General features: G+C 41.7%; 2 protein-coding genes across 3 annotated transcripts in view; both read left to right on the forward strand.

The window, feature by feature from the left end:
• The first annotated feature begins 487 nt into the window (after nucleotides 1-487).
• eif4e2rs1 (eukaryotic translation initiation factor 4E family member 2 related sequence 1) lies at nucleotides 488-3,924 on the forward strand. The gene is made up of 7 exons (XM_076289532.1): nucleotides 488-700; nucleotides 1,057-1,162; nucleotides 1,264-1,398; nucleotides 2,065-2,169; nucleotides 2,270-2,422; nucleotides 2,813-2,949; nucleotides 3,544-3,924. Exons 1-7 carry the CDS (start codon nucleotides 684-686, stop codon nucleotides 3,581-3,583), a joined length of 693 nt encoding a protein of 230 aa, XP_076145647.1. The 5' UTR covers nucleotides 488-683; the 3' UTR covers nucleotides 3,584-3,924.
• Nucleotides 3,925-4,013: 89 nt separating this feature from the next.
• The window catches only part of cntrob (centrobin, centrosomal BRCA2 interacting protein), a 28,277-nt gene continuing 5,094 nt past the window's right edge, over nucleotides 4,014-27,196 (forward strand). For both annotated transcript variants that reach the window (XM_076289530.1, XM_076289531.1), the window contains exons 1-16: nucleotides 4,014-5,228; nucleotides 5,891-6,192; nucleotides 6,631-6,898; nucleotides 7,947-8,031; nucleotides 10,680-10,749; nucleotides 11,482-11,644; nucleotides 14,646-14,762; nucleotides 14,976-15,092; nucleotides 20,042-20,140; nucleotides 20,375-20,599; nucleotides 25,117-25,242; nucleotides 25,664-25,797; nucleotides 25,978-26,103; nucleotides 26,188-26,335; nucleotides 26,646-26,763; nucleotides 26,851-27,009. In XM_076289530.1, the coding sequence (XP_076145645.1) occupies nucleotides 5,085-5,228; nucleotides 5,891-6,192; nucleotides 6,631-6,898; nucleotides 7,947-8,031; nucleotides 10,680-10,749; nucleotides 11,482-11,644; nucleotides 14,646-14,762; nucleotides 14,976-15,092; nucleotides 20,042-20,140; nucleotides 20,375-20,599; nucleotides 25,117-25,242; nucleotides 25,664-25,797; nucleotides 25,978-26,103; nucleotides 26,188-26,335; nucleotides 26,646-26,763; nucleotides 26,851-27,009 (2,401 nt within the window). In that variant the 5' untranslated portion in view covers nucleotides 4,014-5,084. The remainder of the gene's footprint in view (nucleotides 5,229-5,890; nucleotides 6,193-6,630; nucleotides 6,899-7,946; nucleotides 8,032-10,679; nucleotides 10,750-11,481; nucleotides 11,645-14,645; nucleotides 14,763-14,975; nucleotides 15,093-20,041; nucleotides 20,141-20,374; nucleotides 20,600-25,116; nucleotides 25,243-25,663; nucleotides 25,798-25,977; nucleotides 26,104-26,187; nucleotides 26,336-26,645; nucleotides 26,764-26,850; nucleotides 27,010-27,196) is intronic.

The following is a 27,196-nucleotide window of genomic DNA, read 5'->3' on the forward strand; positions in this document are numbered from 1 at the left end:
GTATTTACGCCATTTTCTTTTGGTCTTCCTACACTCTCTTTTTAGTAGTTTAACCGCTGGATTTTGCTTCCATGGTACTTTCTGTTTGTCCTTAACTTTCTTGAATTGAAAAGGAGCAATGTCATCCATAATATTTGCCATTTTTGAAGTAAAATGAACCAATAATGCCTAGCATACTAGATATTGTAATGAGAGACAGCAGTTAATCCATCAGCTAGAAGATGAGATACCTTTGATATTTGCAAAGGAATTCTGGAGAGTTGTGTTCTAGGTTTTCCTTATCCTTTTTTAGAAGAACTGGTTTAATAAAGAGAATAAGGGTAAGGAAATAAATTATTCAGACTCACACTCCTTTTCAGAAGGTGGCGGTAATGCAACCAAACGTTGTTTGCCAACGGCCAAAAAACAAGAAGAAAAAGCCTGTTCACGTGAGACGTAAGTCTTTTACGAAGTTTGTCTCTTTCCAGGATCCGTAGTCTGATTCACAGATGTGCTAGTGCGCCTGCGTCAAATGGAAATTAGCCCTCGAGTTGAAGACAACAATCTGTATGAAACAACCGTCTGTAATTTAGAAACTTCTGTTTTCGAGCATCTTACATAACGGTCTCCTTTTAAGAGAGTCTTCCTCGCAGGATTAACTTTACTTCTGCGATTTATTCTTCAGAAATAGGCGACCTGACGGAATGAATCAGTTTGAACAGTAAGTCCCCACGGAGTTCAAACACCTTGATAGCTAGCAAGCTAGCTTTCTAGCTAAGTGTCTGAGACAGGGCAGCGAAATAGAAACGAACAGCCGGTAAATGTAATGTTAACCATAATGAGGCGCTAAAATCTAATTTGAGGTGCAAATGTTTGTTGGTGAGCTGGCGGCACCATGCGTTTGTAGTCGAATACCCCTTGTTTACGCAATCACCAAGTTGATTTCATTCACACCAATCACATGTGCCTCCTCTGAGTAACGTGGAGTTAAAAATTATTCATGGATTTATTTTCTTAGTGTAGTTGACTTAATTTATGGTGATATTTCTCACCTCGTGATTGAACATGTGTTTGCAGTTTAAAGGAGGAAGAAGGGGAGGATCATGAAGAGGTGTCCTCACGGGAAGACAAGAATGATATTGACAGTGGGACAGTAAACAACAATAATAACAACCGGCGGAAGGTAACGTTTACATCATCCAGCTATTGCAGTTAGCGAACGGTGTTTTATTGTCACAATATTCTCACATTACCCCCCTCGTTCTGTTTCATTGTCTTTTTCAGACTATATCCCCTGCGGCGGGAGAACATCCACTTCAGTATAACTACACATTTTGGTACTCCCGCAGAACGCCTAGTCGACCTGCCAACACTCAAAGCTACGAACAGAATATTCGCCAAATCGGTACTGTGGCCTCGGTAAGTGCTCAACGCTGACTCCTGTTATAGTTCATAAAGATCATATTCGTTCACCGAAACATACGGGCATTTGTGGGTTTATTTTAAGCGGTAACCAGGTATGCCATGCTGTTGGATGTGCAAACAAATTCTGCATCGCCAATGAGAACACATAGAAAAGAGCTGGCTTAAGGGTTATAAAAGTATTTTAGCATGTTTATTTATGTAATGAAAACAGTTTTATAGCCATCCATGTGTGTTCACTTCTGGTTCCTTGGCTATCATTTTGGTAACTATAACGAACTATTTGACGTCTTTAGATCACTAAACATATCGGAGGTGCCGAATGTTGAGTTGAGTTAATGTTTTCTTTTTTACATTAATCACTCTATTATATATTGCTATTGTCTATCCAAAGTAAAGTGCCTGTTTTGAAGTTAACATCCAGATGTGTATATCATTGACAGTGTTATGCATTTATACAAAGTGTGTGGGTGAAGAATGCATGAACTGACATCAGGCATCCTGCTAGCAACAACAGACTTTATCAAGCTGGTCTGCCTTGGATCACTTGAAAGCTCACGGGATGTGCGAGAGAAGAGAGTTGATACAGACAACTGTATTACATGTCCATCTCTGGGTAGCGTGTTGTTATTGACCAGTCTGGCTGATCTCTAAATCTGATAGGTGGAGCAGTTCTGGAAATTCTACAGCCATCTGGTACGGCCGGGTGACCTCACAGGGCACAGTGACTTCCACCTCTTCAAAGAGGGCATCAAACCAATGTGGGAGGTTAGTTTGCATTTCAAACATTTATGTATGTGTAAGGGGTCGGCATGTGTATCTGATGGTGTATGTATGGTTTTGTGCGTAAACCTTGTATGTGCTGTAGGATGAGGCCAACAAGAACGGAGGAAAGTGGATCATCCGGCTACGGAAGGGCCTTGCTTCCCGCTTCTGGGAGAACATCATCCTGGCCATGCTGGGAGAGCAGTTCATGGTGGGGGAGGAGATCTGTGGCGTGGTGGTGTCCATCCGCTTCCAGGTGTGTCCTTTTTGCTGGATAGTAACTTAGCAGTGCCAGAGAGCTTACAGGGTGGAGAGCGAGCGAGTGATTAAGTGGTGGAAATGTGAAAACATTTCAGATGGTGCCATGTCCATCACATTAGAGATGTATTATGTGTTTATGTGCATGAGAGGAAGGTTGAATTGATGAGAACAAAATGATTGGTAAAGAGATTAATTAGGGTTTGGGAAAACTGTTTGGAGAAGTAGAGCAATAGAAAGGCAGAAGGCATAAAGGGATGAAAGTAGACAAAGGAGAAGTACTGGGGTTCTCTTTGTATATTGCATAAATATGTGAGATATAGGTAGGTTCATGCACTAAAAAATAAGTACCTGTCATGACCTTTGTCATGTAATTTCCTGTGTGCAGGAGGACATCCTGTCCATTTGGAACAAGACGGCCAGTGACCAGGTTACCACTTCTCGTATCCGTGATACTCTGAGACGTGTTCTCAACCTACCACCAAACACCATTATGGAGTACAAGACCCACAATGACAGCCTCAAGTATGTACAACAGCCACACAAACAGTTTATATTGAACTACCTACCTTCTACTTTATAGTGAGTCTCTCAAGCCCAATCTTGATTTGCACACATTGCTACACTCTGAGGGCATGTTTGTGAGCCCCCATGTTCATGCCCCCAGAGTGTAGCTCTGTAGCTGCCTGGCTGCTTTAGCTGTTGGCTGCAGCAACTCAATCAAGATAAAACCGATTGTTTTCGCATTGTTTCGTACCGACAGTACACGGTGACCTTGAGAAATGGACATCTATATGAAAAATCGCCAGATTTCTGCCATCAAGGAATATTTGGGCCCAGGCCAATTTTACATTGGTTATCTCTATAGTTAAATGAGTTGCCCTCAGACACGTCTATTGTAGAGGGTTTTACATAATGTGGTAGCCATTTTATGCTAGACTGGTCAGGTTAAGGAAATGCATTACGCCTGAGAATCTTGCTAAGAACATACCAAGATCTTCTGGAGGACTAATTTTAAATATTAGCAGAAATACCAATTTTTGCCATGATTGCCATCACACACAAATGCATGCTTTCCTCTCTCAAGCTAACCATGGCTTGTCTGTCTTCTTTCTCCAGGGATAACTCAAGTTTTCGTAACACAAAGATTACGTTGTGACAACATTTGTGGACATGTAGAGGGGAACTCTGACAGACTGGATGGACAAACTGATGGATGGATGGATGGATGGATGGATGAATGAATCAATGGACATATGTTTGGATGTGCACATGAATCTTTTCCCCTAGCTGCTTTTCTCCTGGTCAAGTGCAGAACTGATGTCTGTGTGGAATGAGAGGAGCATTGGAGTTCATGTTTTGATGGGACCACACACACATCCTCTCACAAGCTCAAACTCAGACACAGCTGAAGAGAAGAGACAGTGAAGCATGATCATCTCTCTTGAACAATTCCCTTATCTTTGTAAAGAAATGTCTAAATAAGATTGATTTGATTCACTTGCCTCACTTTGATTCACTTGATTAACTTTTTTTTTAAATCACTGACGTGATTTAAACTGACGTGATTTAAACGTGACATTGCCCACATGTAATTCAATAGCCTGTTGCTTGTATACATTGACAATCTTTGGTGCAGTTTCAGAAAACCAAAGAATAGCAGATTTCTTAATCTCATGTAAATGGCTGTTAAAGGTATAGATCTTCAAATGGTATCCATAACACCAAGGTCCACTCAACAGTAAGGCTTATTTAGGCTGGCCTACCTGACCGCAACATTCATTTGTGTTTCATGTAATTTAAGCCTTAAGGTCCATCACAGCACACCGCAATATGTCCAGATGATTTACGTGCTACTTTTTGACATTCAGAACAGTATGTTGCATCAAGAAGGCATTACTTTCGGGATATAAAATGGTGCAAGAATGAATTATTGTTTTCTCTAGGTGGTAATTTCCTGGCTTCTCATCCCTCTTTTTGAAGTCAAATTTTGCAGAAAAATTTCAGGATGTGAAACGTTTTCATTATCTGCAGCCTGTCTGATGACAACAACGTGGTTTTATGATAAAACTGTAAGTTAACTCAGAGTAAGTGGTAGATGTACCTATAGAAGAGACCTGTGGTTTTATCTCCTAGCAAAACAAAGCAACAGGGCTTTTTTTAGGAGGTTTAGCACTTTGAGTTAATTTACCCAAGTTTGACATTAAGCTACGTATCTGGAATACCACCCGGTTGTCAGCCCAATGGCGAAGAATGAGGGGTGGTGGGGTGTTCTCCCAAGTCAAGTGTGGTTCACTTAGGGCCTGATCCATCCTATGTGTTATTGGTAGTGGGATGAAGAGCAAGGTTTTGACTTTGTCCAGTTAGTTTTGCATCACTTGGTCAACCTATGATGTGCCTCATGAAAGATGGGTAGGTCATCATTGTTTTCCATGGAAAGTGATTTTGAGGTTTGCTGGCTTAGACCTTTTCAGCGGCCCATATAGAATATGCAACTTCAAAATACTCTTTGGGAACAGTTCCGTACTGCAGCAGATTTCCTTTCTTGATTAATTTATATTCGTTGTTTATATAAATAAGGAATCTAGGAATCAGAAGTTTGTCCTGCCCATTGACAGTAAAAGATAGGTCCTGCCTGCTTTATATCCCGTCCCCTTTTGATGACGTCCAACGGTCGTTCGTTGCTATGGCGCGGTTGGGGCCCGAGAGTTTGTGTCCGTTTCTTTCAAACCTTTTCCTCTCGGGAATTTTGTAAACAAAGTACTGGAATAAACTTTCGGACAAGCTGTCAAATCTCAGAGTTGGTAAGAAACTGTTCTCTTTATTTAAGCACTTCTAAAGTGCTCTTGTATCGACTCCAGTGAAGTATTTGCTAAGTTGAGCTGCAAATGATTTCAACTGTAAGCTACCGTTTACGTTACGTTAGCGATAGCTAACCATGTAGCTAACTAAAGTGTGCAGAGTTAACACACCCGTGTCGAAAGAATGTGACGTTAATGCGGATTTACTTCTGTGAAACTGCTTGCAAACTTTACTACTTTTTGGCTAGTGATGGCTAACGTTAGAGGGACTGCCTCAGCTGTGCTGTTATTGTCAGGTAACTTTAGGGTTGGGATGAGTAACCTTAAACCTTCATGTTTACAAGTATGCATAGTTGTGTATATCAATCTGTGACAAGAATGATGATAACCCACCTCGCTAATATTAACATTTGCCAAGTTGAATATGGCAGGATTGGCAACGTTAAGTTACGACTTGTTGAGCAAATTGGTCTTTGTTCATCATAAAGCCTTTAACGTTGCCCACTGTTTGCTGACAATCAGTCGGCGAGTTTTTGATGTATGCAGACACCCTCTAGTTAATTACATAAATACTTAAATCAACCCACCAAGGTAAACAAACTGAAATTTGGTGGAAACGCTCAAAAACCCTAGTGTCGTGTGTGTGTGTGTGTGTGTGTGTGAAGGTGGGCACCCATCGCTCCGAGATGTCAACAGACAGAGTGGAGGACCTGCTGAGTGACATCGAACCTTTTCAATCCTCTCCTCCTCCATCCCCTCCGCCATCTCTCTCTAAGCCTCGGCCTCTCCTCTCCTCTCTTTCGCCGTCTTCCCTCGCTCGCTCCTGGCCCTCCTCTCCCCTCTCTGTGCTAGCATCCTCACGTGAGGTCACCGCCCGCCTCTACTCCTCCCTGCAGCAGAGCAGGGTGCACGGGGACACAGAAGAAGGGGTCACACGCTCGTTCTCGGAGCTCTCCATCAAACCAAGGTAGGTCTTGTCTTGACCCTTCACCTCACCTGGCAATCATTTTTTGTCATAATTCCCTATTCTGATTTTCTGATTTTCCCACAACATTTCTAAGCAAGTAATGTATACAAAAACTGAACTCTAACCCTTGCTCTGAGCCCCACACTCTAACCTACATTATGTTGTTAAACCTCAACCCTCTAGCCACCACACTCTTTTATTCAAATAATCTGTAAGATAAAACTGGAGATGTCATGGAACACTTATTGTTTGATACCGATAATCAACACAAGACCAGAAAAATGTTTGGTGCTATTTGTGCTGCTCAATTTCACTTTTGTGGTTCTCTCTTCCCTCTAAAAATGCACCAATTCCTCACTTGGCATGTCTTTCTTTCTCTCTCCCTCTTTCCTTCCATCTCTCACTCCCCCCACTCTTTCTCTCTTTGTCCCTCTGTAGGCAGGTGTCGTTTAAACTCTCCTCAGCCTCCCCAGAGGCGTCTCAAATGAGCTGGTTAGACACCACTCCCCCATTTGCCTCTGACAGGCCAGAGCACACGGAGGAGGAGGAGGAGGAGGAGTCTACTCTGAGCACAAGCCTCTCCTCTGAGGTGGTTGGGCTCGCAAAGACACATGCAGACCTGGGGCCACAGTTAGAGGTGGGGCAGCTGGTTGAGGAGATGAGCGCAAATCTGAAGACAAGTCTCAGCCACAGCAACAGCTTACAGGTGACAGAACTCAGTGGAATGCCTATGCCACATCCCTCACCTTGTCCTTGACAGAATCTGCATCCCCATCCCTTAAACTGAAGATACATGGGGCTACTTATTGAGCATTGTTGCTAGGCAACTACATAACCACAAAACAATTGGCCTACTGTTTTTTGTTTATTGCTGCCCAATATCATGTGACAGAAAAGCAGTATTCAGGTAGCCTGATGAGCAAGACCCACATCAAGATGTAGGGTCTCCGAACTCACCATTCGCAGTGCTTAATCCGAGGGGCGGGATAAACGGTTGTCTTTCAAATTCCCTCTGCATGCAATAGGATAGCGCTGCAACTCATGAGTCCCATGCGTTTTCCCACTAGCGGAGCTAGTTGGCTAGTTAATCAAACTTTTGCCAATTTAAAAAAAAGCTTAACTCACGTTGCGCTGTTCGCCAGCAACAGCATCCATTTTCTTTGTTTTCAAGTAGCAGGGAATTTACACGGAACTGACACAACTCTGCCATCATTATGCATGACTTTATACACGATGTGATTGGCCTGATCGAAGTTTAATTTTTCCAGCTCGCAAGCCAACGGAGAGCAATTACATTTGCTGCCGCTAGGGTGCGTCTAGATTTCTAGGCTAGTATTCAGGGGCATTGCCCAAGAACATTGCTTAAAAAGTTGCCTTGTGTATCATCAGCTTTACATTATTTGAATACTTTGGAGTGTGCAGTATACTTGGAAATTTCCATATATCCGAAGTCACTGCTTTCAAACATTTAGTTGTAAAATACCTGATCCGGTTTGGGACCTGTACAGTTTGTGGGCTCATATGCATATCCCAGTCAGACATCCGCTCTTTATATGTAGACATTCTTACTCTGCGTTAACAGTGCAGTTGTACCTAATTTGCTTCTGAGTACAGTCCAGTGGCATGAACTCAATCACTTCCATTTACTTTAAAGACTCATGCCCCTATATTTGCTTACTTAACTATGTGTGGGTACCTGCCTACCCTTCACAATATTTATCATCTACCTGATAGAATTGATCTTGTGTGTGTAGAGTGGCCGACGACACATTGAGGACATGGAAAATTTGAGGAGTCACCTGCAGACCATGCTGAAAACGAGGCCAGCTGAGAGACGGGGTGAGTGAACACATTTTGGTCCCTTCTGTGATTCGTGTCACAATCCGTGTCTGCTGTCTCAAGTAAAACAGACCAGTTTTACAAACCATTGGTGCGTGAATGCTCTGTCTTAGGTCTATTTTCCGAATGAGGGGTGATTCCTTGTGTGATTCATTATGTTTTTGAATTAATGGGCCAGGTATTGACCCTGAAGGCACATGGGACATGCATTGACTTGGGACTTTTCAGTGCTGATTAAACACTACCTGTTTAATAAACCTCACAGGATCAAAAGAGTATATATACTGCTCAAAGAAATTAAGGGAACACTTCATTAATACACTGGATCGGTACTCTGACACTGTTTGGTTCTGAGCACAAGTAGAACTTTTGAGGCGAGTGTTTTATTTTGCAAGAACTGTCAGACAATCTGTGAATGTAGTTTGAGAATGCAGAAAAGGGTGGAAGGTTTCAATTGTGGAAAACTGTAAGTGTTCCCTTAATTTTTTTGAGCAGTGTACTTATACTTAACTGTGTAATACTGCAGTCATCCAGTAGATGGCTGCATACTCACATTAACTACAGGAAAGGTCTCAGGGCTGGATGTACAAAGAAAGCGCTAATACCAAGTTTTTCTATGGGCAGAAAGTGAACGCTGTCCTTTGTCATACTAAGCTGTCACTTCATTACGTAAACAGCACTCTTCACCACCTGTCCCCGCCCCCTCTACAACACAAATTGCGTGCCCACAGTTACACCACAAGGACGGTGGAATGGAGTTAACCGATTGCAATTAAACATTAAAAAGTTTAGCGATCATGCATAACAATAAGATGTCAACAAGCAGCGACATACTCAACTTAAAAAATACTCAAACTATTTAATGCCCATAGACTAGGGCTATGACTTAATAGCAGATTGGGAAGTGGATGTCATGAAAGTAAAAATACGACATTAGAAAGGCAAGCAAAAATGAATGTTACTTTTTACATAGTATAATGAAGAAAACTGATGCCTTAGAAATGTCTCTGAAAATGTTTCTAATTGACGCATTTAACCGCAATTTGGATTACACCTGGCTTTTAACGGGCGGAAGTTTTTCACCGCAAATCAGACGTGCGCTGTTTTCATGCATATGGCGGAATACCTAATCAATCACTATTAGCACGTCTCCTCCCCTGTCTTTGCCATTCTGCGCTCCAGTGGCACACAAGATGCGCTTTGATCCATGTGCAATCAGATTTGTACAATGCCATGTTTTAATAGCCTGACACGTCATACTCAGATTCTAGTCAAAATATGAGTCTGATATTGCTCCATTGGGACGTAATTATGGGGCGTGTTTCAACCGATACAGGTGGGTATGCCTCTGCACTCAATTGGATAGACCTTAACCAATCAGAGCAACGAAATAGCTTACCGTGAACACACAAACCATCCTTCTTCTCCACAAATGCCTTAACATTGTTTTCTGGTCTTTTGTAAAAGTTATTCTTTCACACAAACATGGGTATTTGTGGGCATTTAAGGGCATTTTTGGGAGGTAATCAGGTACGCCATGCTGTTGGAGGTGCAATCAAATGCTACATCGCCATTGAGATCACATAGTAAGGAGCTGGCTCAAGGGTTATAAAAGTATTTTCGTGTTTAGTTGTAAAATGAAGGCACAGTTTTTATAGCCATACATGCGTTTTCACTTCTGGCTCCTTGGTTATCAATTTGGTAACGATGACAGGCTATTTGACGTCTTTAGAACACTAAACATATCGGAGGTGTCAAATGTTGAGTTACTCCAGTCTAGATTTTTTGACGTTAATCACTCCTATGATGTATTATATGATGCAAAAATGCCAGTTTTGATGGTTAAATAACCAAAAATCCGATTGTTTGCACCTCCAAATGGGCGGTGACTTACGTCTGTGACGCGAGTTTGTGTGAAAGAATTGTGCTGTCAATATCTCCTACAACACCCGATAGCGAAATCTAAGACAACTAAATACGTAGCAGGGTAGGCTATTCGAAAAAAACAGATATTTCCCCTCCATTTTTAAAAAAAAATCCGTTGAACACTGATGCTACGAACATGTTATAAACTGGGGACTGGTGTTGCAAACCCCTCGAGCAAACAGGTGGCCAATCAGAGATTTCAAACAAATGAGAGAACAACATGTCAATTGCAAACACGCTTTCCCTTAATGAAAGTGAAACCGGAGTTTTCCCACATATCAACTTTGGGCAAAGTTTTCAGAAATAATCGTTTTTGATGATGAAACCTCATGGAAATAATATGCATTTTTCCATATGGGGTCTTAGAAGCCATCTATCTCCTTCTAGCCACAGTGTTTTTGTCTCAAGCAAAATCAACCTAAGCATGCTCAGATGACGTGATAGACGAGGCACTGTTGCACACCTGTCCATCATCGTAAAGCCCAATTTGATTGGTCCTAAGAGCTCTGGTTTGAGCATAGTTGCTCCACAACGGGGCAATGCCAGACCGAACTTCCCGACCTCAAATGTTGTGGGCGGGCTAAGTTCGGCTGGCACCCAGGCTAATGTTTTAAGGTGCAAATAGTGTTAGCAACAGGCAGTAATTCTTAGTACATCTAGGCCTCAGTGTTGTAACTTCTTAGTTAAAGATGAGTCTTAACCTTTCTCCTCTATTCACACAGAGGCTCCACAACACAGCCAGCAGTTTCAAGATGACTCGTTTGGCAGTGAAGCAACAACTCACCTGCTGAAGTAAAACACACACGTATACTCTTACACACACACACACACACATACACAAGCATACACACACATATACACATACAGTATATGCATATTATTTTAACACTGTATATTAAGGGTGTCACAATCTCGGTTTAAGTCAATCATATAGCAAGATAACATCACAATCTTGAACTTAGAAATTAAAGCTAGATGATGATGATGATGCAGCCACACCCCCAATGTCACATCCAGTATGCATGGCAAGAGGGGAAAACACATGCATGTTGAAGTCCGGCACGTCAACATTATCTCCTCAAACTTGAAATCACCGGTTTTGAAGTTCATTTATTCATATCAGTTAACACTAACTTAGGCTACTCAACTTTGAGTCCAAAATTACATTAAGGCATAAAACACAACAATGTAATATTCTGTGAATACTTAGTGTTCTATAACAACAATCAGATTATAATTGTGTGTTATTTCATTTCACTATGTTCACGTCTATGTTTATGTCTGTTCTGTTCTGTAGCTTGCAGTAGGAAGGGTTTCAAAATAACTGGAAATAAGGCAAGAAAAGTAAACAATATTAGAAATGCATTAATAGTAATATAATTTAAAAAAAGATCGATATTCGAATCGAAATGAGGATTTGGAGAATGGTGACACTTCTACTGTACACTCATTTGAACCTAAAAAAAAAGAAGCAAAACCATCTCCTCCCTCTCTCTTCCTTTGTCTCTTTCTCTCTCTTCTCAGTGCTCCTCTGTTCCCCTCTGTCTCCCCTCCTCTCTCCATGACTGGTTTGGAAGACCTCTTCCCCCGCTATACCCGCTTGCACTCTGAACGCGCTCCACCGCCATTGTCAGGGGAGACACAGGTGTTGAAGGAGAGTCTGGAGCGTGAACGCACACGTCGAAAGGTACTGCCAGTTACAGTAACTGCAGTGTTTCCCGTACATTGACTTATTTGTGGCGGCCCACCACAATATCAACATTGACCACCACACAATGATTTTCCAGGTTGCACTAAATTGTGCTTAAATCTGGTTAGCATCATAACCACACTGTGCTAATTTGTTAAAAACTGTTGCATTCAAGTTAATTTTGCAAACCAACCACCACAAATGGAATTCAATTCTGTGGGAAACACTGAACTGACATTACAGACTCTGCACAAACTGTTATCTTAATTATGAATTGATAAAAAGACAAATAAGAAGTCCATAAGTAAGATACTTTCTGCATCACACAAGGACCTCTATTACTGACAATGTAGGTTAAAGTTGCCATAGCACTGTTGGATTGTTACGGCTTAAAGTATGTATCCATACAGACACTTTATGGAGACACACACATACTCTCTAATTCAACTCAAGCTCAAGGCTATCTTTGGCAAGGAATTCTAAATGTGAATGTCTCTTCTAAGAATTTTAACATCTTGGTGTAGTAATGAGTGTTCTGGCCCAGTTTCTAAACACGCACACACACACACACACACACACACACACACACACACACACACACACACACACACACACACACACACATATATACGACCTGGAACAGAGTGAGTAGGATTATTAGCTTACTGCTCAGATGGAAATAGCCACAGTAAGCTTTTTTGGCCACAAAGTATCTGTGTCTGTGTGCCATGATTTAGGACACAGGTACATTTCACCCAGCCAAATCCTTACTCTAATGATATTAAAGAAAAAGAGGTAGTGCACTGCCCACACACACACACACACACATACTCTGCCTAAATGATCTGTGTAACAGTTTGCCAGGTAGGACACCAGCTTGTCAAACAGTGGCACCTGATTTGCTTTATCAGTATTGCTGGGGCTACTCTTTGCGGTCACAATGTTGTGTTGTATTGGCAAAAAGATTGAGAGAGACGGGGAAGGAAAATGTTGGTGGAAGGAGAGAAAGTGAGATGGTTATTATGTGTGTAAATCCGTCTGAAATTATTTGATTATCACACAGAGAGAAGAAAGGGTGGCTATTTATTCTGACTAACGGGACATCTATGAAGTAGATCTGGTAAAAAAAAGTTTAATCACCGTTCCATATCAATGCTTATGAATAACTATAACAACAATAGTAGGAAGATGGTTGAGCCTGGAAGCAGTGGAATCAACTGTAAACAAGCTAACTGTAAGGGCCAAAGAAAGTTCTACAACAAACTGAACAAGTCGGCTTTTTTTTAAACGGAACCGATTGTTTCCTTTGCGTACTATTTTGGTGCTACTCGGCTGCGCGTCGGGGAGTTTTTTGCCTCGCTCTCGTCCATTAGGACACCTCAACGGCCGTTATTCCTTACTTAACCTATACTATGTGTGGAGAGCATTCACTCACCATCTTTATCTAATTTTTGATAGAGGTGGCGTTTAGAGGGTTTCGCATCTGAACTCTTTGTTTGTGTGTGTGTGTGTGTCTGTAGTGATGTCATTACTTAATGTCATTACTTAATTACTCAGTAGCACTCAGTAGCACTCAGTACAATGTTAATCGCTGGTGGTGTGTGTGGGAGGAATGTAGCAGCGGTATTTAACTCCTTAACCAGGCCTCAATTGAATCATCTAGAAGCTTTAGTTCTTACTCTGCTTAGCTGGCAGACTGAAAGTGTGTTTGTCCGTGTGTGAAAAGTGTAGTAGTTTAGAGCAGTAAATGTGTTGTCATTTTCAAGTTGTCAGAATTTGTATGGGCATTTTTACTCATCAAATCTATATTAATACTACTAATATGCCACGAAAGCAAAATCTAAAGGGAGCTCTTTTTAGCTAAAAAGAATATCTTCTCCAGGGACGTGCACAGGAATTTTGAGGGGCAGTTGTTCTGACCTGAAAGAAGCCGACTTGTTCAATAGCCTATGTTTTTTTAGATTACAATTATTTAGCATGCAGCTCTTTAATCCTGTACTTTCTAGCATGGTCCTCTCATCTCATATTTGGTGATCATCACTTAGGCCTTCCTGTCCTGTGCCTCCTCCTGGTCCACATTTTCCTCACATAGTCTGGAGGCTTGTGACTGCTCCTCACCTTAAATGTAATGTAATTATGAAACATTGCCATTAGTAGGCTAAAATATGAGTCTGATTAATTAATCAATTCGTCTACACAGTGTCATGTCATCTTTATCACAGTGCAAAGTCTCTGTCTCACCTGCTGGTTGGCTTTTTCGTCTCTCCCTCTCCTGAATCTGACTCTTTTCAGTGGGAATCTTGGCTTCAAACAATACCCAAAATACTAGTGATAGGATTTACGGATTTATTTTGAATAAAATAATGAATGTGATGCATTACTTCCATCATTCATTCTTCTTGCTAAAATGAAATGTGAGAAACTAACTATCAGCAGACATGTAACTTAGTTTGCCTAATGCCTACCAAAAAAATAGTAGCCTATAGGCTATGTGATAACGGGCTGCTTCTCTGCAAGCTATCTGTCTGATTATTTATGCTAAACGTGGCAAACTCAGCCTGGATTTATGAAGATTTTAATTCATTTCATAAACCTTGATGACGATGATTGTTCGTTTGTTATCACAAACTCACCTTTTCCGACAAAGGTTGAGTCGTCTCATATGACAACTGCGACAATCTCCTTCTAGGGCCGCTTATGCAGGCTCTGCTCAGGTGCTGGTCGCGTGCAGCGCTGCAGCCACGTAAACAGTTTGCCCTTCCCCTTCCCCTACTGACTTTCACTGACTTTTTTATCTAGGCCTACGTGAAATTCTGCATCCATTGTATGATTTATTTATTTATTTTCCCCATTGGAAGGGCAACATGAGTCAAGAAGGGCATATGGGCAGTTGCCCGGGCAACCTGAGCAACCCCCCTGTGCATGTCCCTGATCTTCTCACTATTTTTTCACTTTGTTTGAATTTCTCTCTCACTCTCTCTTTCTGTCTCTCTCTCAGCACTGTGAGCAACAGCTGTCGTTGCTGCAGAACAGGACTCTTGCCCTGCAGCAGAAGCTGGCCCTGGCCATCTCAGCTGACCGGAAGAAGGACATCATGATCGAGCAGTTAGACAAGGTAAGACACACACACACACACACACACACACGTTTTATAAATGCATAATAATGAGGTAAGGACTGGTACACATTTGAATCTCTCAAGTAATTTTTTGTATAGTTTGTACAGTTTCCTTCCTCAAAGTGCCAACGTCCCATAACAAACTATTTTCAAAGCATGTTATATTAATGATGTTGTCCCTCTTTCTCTCCCTCCCTCTATCTTTCCCAGACGCTGGCGAAGGTGGTGGAAGGCTGGCGCCGGCATGAGCAAGAGAAGAGTGAGGGAGTGAAGAGACTCCAGGAGGAGAAGGATGCGGCAGAGAGGGCTCAAACCAAACAGCAGGAGGTGACACACTATGCATTCATGTACACATAATGCACTGTTTAACCATCCAGAAACACCACATTAGACTGGCTAAAGTGAGGGTAGAGTCTAAAGAATGTTGTTTGCGTGCGGAGTAAGTATCGCAATGTCCCGACTATTAATCAAGGTTTATACATTGATTTAGCAAATATTCTTCGACTATGAGGTACACAATGCAAGATTTTCACCTTAACATAATTTGCCAAAATACATTAATACACACATATTTCCATGCAGAATTCATGTATATCTCATTATTAGCTTTACTGCTTGCTTAAGTGGTTGTGGTTAGCCTAACCTTGTTTATTCAACAGAATATAAAACAAAAATGGTGGAGGCAGCAAGGTAGGCAAGAGAAATACAGTACATTGCTGGTCAAAACGTTAGCATAAGAACTGGTTTATAATGCTGATTGAAGCACAAAGCTTTACTGAAGTTAAAGCACATACACTGTTTAAAGTCACATACACAATGAACTAAGGCAATTTTTATGCGCATACCAATGCACAAACCTACCATGACCTATACATAGATATGCCTGTGCTTAGTCTGTGTAATAGGGCTGGGACAACGCGTCGACGTAATCGATGACGTCGATGCAAAAAATACGTCGACGCAAAATATGAGCGTCGATTCGTCAAGCATAACGTGTGCTGCTAAATATTTTTCATTTTACACCTTCAGTGTTTTCCATACGTTGACTAATCTGTGGCTGGGCACCACGAAATCAAAACCGGCCACCACACATTGATGTTCTATGTTGTAGGCCTACTATTTAAATTAAAGTTAAGATAAAATAATTTCATTGAGCTGCACTTTTTACTCACACAGCCTTTCCTCGCCCCGCCCGCTCTCTCTCGTAACGAGCCCACTGCTCCTCCTCTGCATGTGCATTTAACAAAATATTCACGATTGTTAAAGGGACACCAGGCAAGCCTGATGCTTTTTCTCTACGAAACTCCCCCTCGCTCGGTCTGAAGCTCTTTTCCTTTTCTTTGCATCTTCTGTCAAGGGTTTTCGCTGCTTCTTCGCCGGCTCTGCCATTATACACACGTTTGCAACAATCGCTAGCGTTTCGTTAGCCTCCCTCTGTGCTGTGGATGCAGGATGGAAACTGAAACTGCTTCGGTCGCCGGGTACGATACACTGAACTTGCAAGCGGGATATTCTTCCTACAGGCAGTAGGGGCGGGCGAGAGAGTCTTCATTCGCCCTGTAATGAGTCATTTAACCATATACCGACTTACGAAGATGATTAATTAACACGAAAACGTTGCCTGGTGTCCCTTTAAAGGATTGTTGTTGCCACATAGAAGCACTGCATAGAACACAGTGGGCTAAATTGCTATTAAATCCGCTTAGCATCGTGACCACGCTGCACAAATTTGTTCAAAACTGCTGCATTAAAGTTAAAGTAAACTCTGCTAAGGTCTTATCACAACATAGTACTTTGAGGAGACTAAACTAAGTTAAGTTACAGTATGCAATCAAGCAGTATCTCAAAGCTAACGTTAGAATACTGTTTGGATGTCAAGTTTAGCATGCTTACTTGCAGCTGATTGTATTCGTTACTCATGCAGGGCTCATTTTATTGACTCTGAATGTTTGCAAAATCCCGATGTAAATGGAAAAGTGTTTTCCAAGACTCAAAAGTGCTTGTCCAAAGGAGAAGAACGAACCGTTATTTGAACTAACTACGTTATGTATTGCATCCACACATCAGCAGCCTTTTAACTGTGTTAATGTTAATAGCAAGGATTCCTACACGAACGTCTTAAAATGACAGGCACTCAATTAGACATACACTACTGAACTTTATTGAATGCTACCTCTGACTAAGAATGCATTACTTTGCACTTGTATAGTCTTTTATTTTTGAATCTTAAGAGCAATACACATATATTGCAATGTCAAAGAATTCATGTTTTTTTTCATTCAGTTTTTTTCATTCATGTAAATAAACATGTATAAGTTGCTATTAGTGAATTAATGGGGAGATAATCGAATCGAATCGAAATCGAATCGGACTGAAAAAATGAATCGTTAGATTAATCGATGCATCGAAAAAATAATCGCTAGATTAATCGTTTAAAAAATAATCGTTTATCCCAGCCCTACTGTGTAACATTACATTTATTCCTGCAGGTGCCCTTTACCCATGACATCCCCTATCAAATGCTCATGGCTGTAGGCTAAAAGTTTAATGTGGGCAGGTGGTAAAGTATCAGCATTATTTTACTGAGTGACGCGTTATTAGGTCTAGTGTATAATATAAAGCAATCTATTGCTTGCCTGAGGTCTGGGAATTGCACTTACTTGGTTTGCCAGTGCCGCGTTTGTGACGAGTCATGTTGGTCGTGTTTTGTGGCTGTCATACTTTTAAATGGCATAGAACGTAACTTGCACTACTCATCATCTTTAAGAACCTTTCCAAATATTTCCCATGTATCGCTTTTCCTGGAGGGGTGTCTTTATTATTTTAACTTCTCGCGTCTCCAGCTTCTTTACCGTCTCTATCTTCATCCTTCTATCACACGGGTACGTAGCCTATGTGGCAAGTAGCACTCTGTGCATGTGAAATGCGCTATACAAATAAAACTGACTTGACTTGACTTGACTATGTGGCAAGTGCTGCAACCAATGATCTTTGAAAAGCAATTATGAGTTAAATATTGATGTTAGCCTTCTCGTGATACTTTCAGTATTTGTAAAAATATATATATTTCATTAATTTTAACTGACCCGCCCGCAAATGACCCGAATATCATTAAAATATTTTTTTTATGACTCCGCGGGCAACCGCTTAATTTCGGGCGGACCGTGCAACACTGGTAAATGTAGAGGGTTAAGTAAACTGTTCAAAAACATTATGTATTAACAATCTAAGCATAGAATCTGCATTTCCATTAGGCTATAGTATACTGTAGTGGACACTATGGACATAATTCACCATACTGTGTTATTGACATGTATCCCCTCACTTAATTACATATGCTTGTGGTAAGTGTGTTCTGTGTTCCGTTTATCACAACAACTAGTATCTAATACGATCGGAAAGCTAAGATCGTGCTCTGTCAGGTGATATGCATGTGATATCAGTGTGATTAGAACTTCGTGCAATGTAGGTTGGGTGAATCCAGCCTGATCCGCCGGCAATTTCTTTTTCACCCTGCAGCTCAGGCTGGAAACCTGTTCATCTTTTTCTGCTACTTCCGTTACAATTTTGCCGAGACCAATCACAAGCTGGCTTATCCACCTGGCGCGCTATAGGCAGGTTTAAAGCGATGACGATAGCGGGAGAGTCTGGAGTTTTCACGCCGCTCTGCAAATGTCACCCGGTTCGTTGGTCAGATTGGTGAATGACTATCCAATTGCGTACAGTCATTTGAACTATTCCCGTTAATCACGCCTCTTGTGCAGTAGAAAATATATAGCGGACTCCCCAGACCTATGTTCAGTCTTAAAAGATTGAGCTTGGTCTGGTGAAAGCCAGACTACTGGCAATGATTAATGATGATCATTACTTATGTCCCTTCTATCGTAGGGAAACCAATCACATAGGTGTATCTGACATAGGCGGGCCAGAGGCGAGCTAAACAGATAACGACAGCACTGCAAGGTGAAGTCCGGAATCAGTCATTGGTTGTAGTATTATCCAATTGCGACGAAGTCCGGAATCAGTCAGTAAGCATTGGTCGTAGTGTTATCCAATTGCGTGCAGTGAGATTTTTCAAATGCATGCTTATGCATGCATGGCCAGACCCTTAATCTTTCTAGATTTCCAGGGTCTGGATTTCCAGGCTAGGTGTCATGTTCATTTTAAAGTTTTTTTGTATGAATGAATAAACGGCACGCCATTGCGTTGTCAGCGTGAGACACTTTCTCAACTTAATTTATTGCAATTTCTACAATACTGTAACGATTTGATAGCGACACACACAGGTGTTCAATCAAAAGGTTTATTAGCTCAGAACGAGAGCAGGGACACAGACCCAGAACATAATACACTTGCTATCGAACTCCACACAACAAACTTTTTTTTAACGGCGCCGGCCAACAGGCCAACTAGAACGGGCGCCCACACAGCACGGTGCCTCTCACACGCACCCAAACGTTTTAAATTTCAGAGTTCAGAGAGCCTTTCCGTCGAAGCTGCCCCACCGTCGTGAGTTCGCTGCCCCCAGCGTCTCCGCCAACCGTCCGTCGTCCAGGAACCTCTTTCTCGCCGCTCTCCCTCGGCTCTGCTCACGCGTCGCGGCCACCGCCAGCTCCAGCCTCGAACCGCCCGGCGCGGAGTCACTGCCCAGGCCAGCGTCGTCTTCTCCGCGAACGCTTCTTCAGGCCCCTCTTCCGGCAAGATCCCCTCCCATGGCAGCAGGCAGGTCCAGACGACAGCTCCTCTCCTCCAGCGGCAGTAACGATAGAAGGCCTCAAGCTCTTTAGCAGCCCTTACAAGGGCTCTCTCTGGATCCTCTTGCGTGGGCCTCCACCCAGTGGTATGGTCTTCCATTCCCAGCTTCTCTCGCTGGGCGGATGCCATGTTCGAAAGTCGCTTCTGACACCAATATAATGATTTGATAGCGACACACACAGTTGTTCAATCAAAAGGTTTATTAGCTCAGAACGAGAGCAGGGACACAGACCCAGAACACAATACACACGGGGCAGGTCAAGTACACACAAAAAGAAAAAAAAATCTGACTAAACCTATATGACCGCTGCTTCGCTGCGCGGCGGTCATAATAACGTTACAGTGAGCCGTTTGAGACGGGAGACTAAAAAATTGCCGTCGACTAATTTTCATGGTCTATTACGTTGACTAAGTCGACTAATATACACTATAAAGTGTGACTTATAGTTCGGAAAATACGGTATATACCATGTGGCTAATACACAGGAAATAATTGTATTGTCTGTGTTTGTGTGTTTCAGACGCTGGCTGAATTTGAGAAGTGCCTCTCTCAGGCTGCAGAGGCTTTAGACAGAGAACAGAAGCTGAAAGAGGAGCTGGAAAACTCCAACAAAGAACTGGTAATGCACACTCTGCACAAATTGTATGTAGAAACAACACAACCTCTCAGCCCAAAGAAGCACACATAAGGCACACAAGGCAAAGGCAGATGTTAAAAGCAGACTATTTTTTTTGGAGAGAATGTTTTAGAATGCAATGGACACACAATTGTGCATACAATTGCACAACACAATTACTAGCCGCCACTGATGCACATGTTAAGAGAGTGTATGTGTGTGTGTGTTGGCACGCAGGAAAAGCAAGTGTTGGAGCTGCGAACGTCTGTGGATCAGCTCCAGGAAGAGCGACAGCATCTGCGGGCAGAAGGGGAGGAGGTGAGGTCAGAGGCGGAGAGGCTCCAACTCCAGACCCAGGCCTCTCGGGCTGAGCTGGAGCAGCAGCGGGAGCAGAGCAGCCGCAGGGAGAGGGAGCTGCAGGAGCAAATCAGCCAGCAAGCGCGGGAGCTCGAGACGGAAAGGGTAAGGCACACAATCACACACACACACACACACACACACACACACTTACTCACGTATGACACACATACACACACTTACAAGCAGATACAATACTTGCATATATGCAAACATACTTATGTACACATAGACATGCAGTGGATGCGCATGCAGACACTCGCACAAGCACACACACAAGCATGTGGATTCACAGACCGTTATAGGCAAATGCTTGGATATACACTGACGTATACAGTGCAACGGAAAGTTTTCAGACCCTTTGAAGTTTTCCGCATTTTGTTATGTTTCAGACTCATCTTAAAATGGATTCAATTACAAATACAATACTATAATACTCCACAAAAAGCAGGTGCTTTGAGTGTTTTGTAAATTCATACAAAATAAAAGACTGAAATATCCCATTTACGTAAGTATTCAGACTCTGTTATGACGCTTGCAATTGAGCTCTGATGCATCCTACTTCTGTCAATGGTCGGAGTCCACCTGTGCCTAAATGAATTCACTGGACATTATTAGGAGAGGCACACATCTGTCTCTATAAGGTCTCACAGTTGATGGTGTATATCAGAGTGAAAAGCAAGCCACGAGGTTGGAACGTCTGTCTGTCTGTTCATCTGTTCGTTTGTCTGTTTGTCTGTCTGTTTGTCTAGATAGATAGATAGATAGATAGATAGATAGATACTTTATTGATCCCCAGGGGATCTGTTATTTACGGTGGCGCATTGCATTCACATCACAAAAAAAAAATAATCAGGTTATCTCATTATGAGATAATTATCTCATAATTACGAGATAGTATCTCATAATTATGACATATTATCTCATAATTACGAGATAATTATCTCGTAATTACAAGATAACTATCTCATAATTACGAGAAAATTATCTCGTAATTATGAGATAAGGATAGGATCCGTGCTGAGGATCTAAACAGCCTTTCAATAAAAGCAAGCACATATTTCCTACTGATTTCCTGCTTTGAATGACTTTCGTACTTTGAGAGATTAACATGTCTTTAAGTGGCATGAAAAATAAGCCTGTCAAATCGCCAACAACCCCAAAGCAAAGAGTATAGATGCTTCGATAGGCTACTCTTTGCCCAAAGGCAATACAATGTTGCACATTGACAGTCCTAACCAATAGGTGGAGGTACTACTACGCATAGGGCTACCTCCATCCACGTTGTCACACGCACGCCTATTGTTTATTTTGTGCAGCTAGGCTACTTGTTCAAGTGGCATTGATGAGTTAAACAGTCACATTTTTCCTACACCTATTATATTGAGAGAAAATAGTCAGTTGTTAACAAAGAACTCTTTTTATGTAACCCTTTCGTAAATGTTGGCTCTAAATATCTACTTTTATTGATTATGCAAACCGTTAGCATCTCTATGGGATTTCTCATATACATTCAGGGTTGGGTAGTAACGGATTACATGTAATCTGGATTACGTAATCAGATTACTAAAATCAAGTAACTATAATCAGCCCAGATTACAATAAAAAAATTGTGTAATCAGATTACAGTTACATTGTTGGGGACTACCTGATTACATTTTATCATGCAAACAATGCAACTTTTTTTATGATAGCCTAGCTATCTTTTAATTTGACAAGCAGTTCATTCGGATGTTCACTTTTTAGACTTTTTTAAGATATAGTTAAGAACAAAATTATTCATACTCCTGGCAAATATAGATTTTTCTCTTGACCAATATGTTTGTTCTTACTTAAAATGGCACTTGCACATGCCAAAAGGTTGCAAGACAATGTGGTAAAAACATGGAATAAAAAAAAGTGTTTTTATCTTTTTTTAACATTTTTATGAAAAATTGCGTGTTCAAAATTATTCATACCCTTTTTAAACAATCACTGGAAACATCTTTATTTACCACCACAGCTCTCAAAATGGTTCATATAATACCCACCAAGCCTCTTCATGTCTCCACAATGATTGTAGACTGCACCTTTTTAGCAGCAATCTGGGTTTTGAGGCAGGAACATTTGCCATCACTTTGGCCTTGTGTTCACTTTTTTGATCGATTGAGGTCCGCTCTAAAATGTTGATATTGTTCTCTGTTAACCATTTCTTGCCTTGTTTGGCTGTATGTTTTGGATCATTGTGTGGTTTAATGTTCAAATGCTGACTTTTGGGGCAGCCATGGCATACTGGTTAGGGCTTCGGCCTTTGGGCTTGCCGTTTTTCGACTTCACTAATTCACGGACTTGGATAGATGCAGAGACCAAATGTCCCTCACAGGATCAAAAGATATACTTACTTACTAACTTACATAGACTACTATTGGGGCAGGTCTCTCGGCACACTGCCTGATCTTTTCCTCCTAATCTTAATGTAGCCTCTTGTTTTAGTGTTACCGTTTACTTTGAGAAAGTCACCAGGTCCCCCTGGTTGAACAACATCCCAAAATAATAATTTTCTCACCCCCACAATTGAAACGGACATGGAGTCATTTGGGTTTAATGCTTCCCTTTTTTATTCCAATCTCAGGCCATGTCCCTGGGTCAAAAAAATCCAGCGAAAGCTAAATTATTTTTCCAGGTGTGCCCTTATAAAGGTTAAGCTGAGTTGTGCATGTTTGGAGAAGAGTGGAGAAGAAAAATAGAATGAGAATTCTTTCACCAATTCTGTGGTGGTGTCTTTTACTTAATGGGCATATTTATTGAAGTAATCTAAAAGTAATCCTAAAGTAATCAGATTACGTTACATGTTTTTGGTAATCCAACTGATTACATTACTGATTACAAAAATTGCCATGTAATTTGTAGTCAGTAATGGATTACATTTCAAAGTAATCTGACCCAACCCTGTATACATTAGCCATAAGCTAACACATTAGTTTCTATTCTGTAACTTGAAATGCTAGTCTACATGATTGCTCTTAAACAAAACATTGAAGGAAATAACTGAGATGTACTCTGTTGGTCTGCTTAGTTTAACAGTGAATCCTAAGTAAAGGTTTGAAAGGAACTTCAGCTTCAGACTGCTCTTGGGAAGCTGTTGTCTATCTTCTCTAATAGCTAGACTATGTCATTGCCACACAGTGGGGGCAGAATTGAAAATGAGTCATAAATCATAATTAGGCTATCTCGTAATTACGAGATAATTACCTCGTAATTATAAGATAAAATGTCATAATTATGAGCTACTATCTCGTAATTATGAGATAATTATCTCATAATTATCAGAACCTGATTTTTTTTTTTTGTGGTGTGAATGCAATGCGCCACCATAGTTATTCGCATATCTCTTGAATCGTTCGTCCGATTGATTTCAAACTTGCCAAGTTTGACGTTGTTTGGATAAGTAATGCAAAAGATATCGGTAAATATATCAGTAAAAGAAGCACACATTGGCTTTCTCCGCTCTACTGTAGCCACTCACACAGCACAGCGCAGGACCAGAGACAGAGGGTAAGCAGAGTTTTGGCAGCACTGAATCAGGGCACAATGTGGGTCAAGATACAAGATCTCTGGATGATTACCATGTCTGACCTCAACAATAAAGACTCCCTGTATGCAGTTTCCTTGCATAAAATGATTCTGCAGATTTTGCAACAACACACCAACAAACATGGGTCTACAGTGGCTATTCAAAATGACGTAAAAATTATGTGCAATAAACTGACACTTCGAATAGCCAAGGCTACTTTGGACTGACTTTAGACTTTGAATAAACAAACGACAATTCCGACTGCAATGTCCCAAATTGAAACAAGGGACCCCACAGCCACAAATCTTCTGAGCTGTCCTCACCACCCTTTGAATTGCTCTGCGGTTGTGAACAGCAGTTCCCATACCAGGCAGATATGCATCCGGTTAGTATGCTTTCAATGGTGCTTCTGTAGAAGGAACGGAGGACGCTGGGACCCATGCCAAATTTCTTGAGTCTTCTTAGGTGGAAGAGGCGTTGTTGTGACTCAAGGGCCTGACCTATCTGCCTAGGGTCAGTTACAGAACAGTAAGGTCTGTATACATGATAAATGCAAAAAAGTTAGTTAGATGTAGAGAATAGAACATGGTGTTTAAAGCCACCTGAGGTGTATGTTACAAGAGGTGGGATGGTTACATATCCTCTATGATAATGCATGAACCCTATTTAGTGTCAGAAATCAGAGTTCAATAGTATAAGTTGAATGCTTAGCTGGAATGATGTTTTTCACTATCATCCTATTTTCAAATCAGGCCTACCTGTAGGCATGTAATTGGGCTACAGGTTTTCTACAGGAATAGCATGTCTGAACGGGAACTGCACTGGCTTTTTAGAAATGTACAAAACACTCCAAACAGCTGCTTTTTTGTGGAGTATTAGAGTATTGTGTGTAGATTGATAAGGAAAGAAGAATGAATCAATTTAAAGATGAGTCTGAAACATAAAATGTGGAAAACGTCAAAGGATCTGAAAACCTTCTGGTTGCACTGTATGTAAATATAATAATACATGTATTTGTGTATTTTGCAATCTGCGTGTGCATATATTGATTCAATGTGTGTGTGTGCAGCTGAGTGGTGAGCAGGCCCAGCAGGACTGTGAGGACCTGAGGGGTCGGCTGAAGGAGGAGCAGGAGCAGCTAGAGGAGATGAGGAGGGAGAGAGACGCTGCCAGAGTGGACCGAGCTCTGGACCAGGTAACACACCAAGAACCTCATTACAGAAAAACATCTTTACTGCTTGACCTATCTTAGCTTAAGTTTCAAAGATAGGAAACATCCTATCTTCCTATTACAGAAGCAATTCCTGAACTCATGGCGGTGTCCTATAGTATCTCTGATGTTCTACACACACACACACACACCTCCTCCACCCCCATTGTAAACTGTCCCCTATAGCATAAATACTGTCTTTATATGTTATATATATTTTTTGGTGTTCACCAGCTCTGTCTATGTATGTCAAATAGTCTTTCTATACTGTATGTTACACGTCTTTTACACTCATTCGGATTATGTAAGATTTGTGGGGTTTTGTAAATATTTGTATAACCCCTATGGTAAAACTTAATTTTTTTTAAAAAGAAAAAAAAAAAATAATACTTGGTGTGTGTGTTAGGCTCGTTTTGAAGCAGAGCGTTCTCAGCTGGAGGTGGAACTGAAGCTGTCGGTGGAGCAGCAGGTTACTGAGAGACTTGTGCATATTCAAGAGGAGAATGCCACCAGCACCTCCAAGCTACGAGAACAACATAGGTAGGTACTTACACACACACATACACACTTACACACACACACACTTGAACTGCAGACATACACACCATCCATACACCAATCTGCCATGATGTCCTTATCAACCAACATTGCTAGCCAGTGCACAAACTTTGTGCCTTTTTCCACTGTCTGTGTGTTGAATATGATTGTTTGTGTGTGTAGGAAGCAGCTGCTGGACCTAAGTTGTCGGCACGACAGGGAGATGTCAGCCCAGCAGACCGAGTTCAGAGCCCAGCTGCAGGAGCGTGAGGACAAGCTGCACGCCTTCACACAACAGTGCGATAGCAAGTAAGTGTGTGTGTGTATCATTGCAAGGCTCTGTGTGTATGTGTTTTCTGTGCCTGACTCTTATGTTGTGGTCTGTGCATGTAGATTGTCAGTAATGCAGGAGGAGCTGGTTTCCATGGCAACCAGCAAGCGGAGGCTCGAGCATCAGAGGGCAGAGCTAGTGTCTCGTCTGCAGGGCATGATGCGCTCCCATTGGACTGAGGCTTTGAGATTGTTGGCCAACCAGGGTCAGGTATGAGAGAGCAGCTTAGCTTTGGCTAAAGCCTCATTACTGATTGACTTCATTATTTAGGTCCATGAGGTTAATGCTCTGCTGACCCTGTTTATGAATAGAACTGGTAACCTGTTGAATTTTCAGTATTCATGTCTCAGGTTTTGTGTGGAGCACTTAGATTGACTTTAACATTGTGTGTGTGTGTGTGTGTGTGTGTGTGTGTGTGTGTGTGTGTGTGTGTGTGTGTGTGTGTGTGTGTGTGTGTGTGTGTGTGTGTGTGTGTGTGTGTGTGTGTGTGTGTGTGTGTGTGTGTGTGTGTGTGTGTCAGTTGGAAGGCCCCCTCTCGCCTCACTGTCTGTGGGAAGGTATTGGGACCCATAACTTTCCAGTGGAAGAAAATAAAACAAATTGCAAGCGAATCAACACAGACAGCACACATTCAACAGGTACACACCCATATAGATCACACACACACACACACACTTGTAGCAGACAAAAAACACTCTCATGACTATCCTTTCCGTCTCTCACAGTCCCTCAGGCAGTGGTGCTCCATCTGTCCAGAGAGAGAGATGGAGGGATGAGAGGAGAGCGAGAGATGGGAGGAGGAGGAGAGTCTGATAATACCGTCTTTAACCACAGTCACATCTTCACTCCCCTCGAACCGCAGCTGGATGACACCGGCCTTACAGGTATCTCTCTCTCACACTCACACACACACACACACACACACACACACACATAGTATAAAAGGTAAATCTGCAGCTGGCTACAGGCTGACAATGTTGGTTGGCCCCCTAAATAAGGTGTATAAGCACCTTTACCCACCACAAAATCTGGTTCTCGCTTTACTTCTGTCACAGTAGCATGCTAGCTTAA

This window comes from Alosa pseudoharengus, unplaced genomic scaffold (genome assembly GCF_046254945.1).
Source record: "Alosa pseudoharengus isolate Yale_2024_CS ecotype anadromous, Long Island Sound unplaced genomic scaffold, YU_APseudo_1.1 YU_APseudo_1.1_scf_17, whole genome shotgun sequence".
Classification (NCBI taxonomy): domain Eukaryota; kingdom Metazoa; phylum Chordata; class Actinopteri; order Clupeiformes; family Clupeidae; genus Alosa; species Alosa pseudoharengus.

Excerpts from the sequence above, each read along its gene's own strand:
- eif4e2rs1 (XM_076289532.1), top strand. Across the intron at positions 1,399-2,064 it reads AAATCGGTACTGTGGCCTCG|GTGGAGCAGTTCTGGAAATT; the intron begins GTAAGTGCTCAA and ends TAAATCTGATAG. Across the intron at positions 2,170-2,269 it reads GCATCAAACCAATGTGGGAG|GATGAGGCCAACAAGAACGG; the intron begins GTTAGTTTGCAT and ends TATGTGCTGTAG.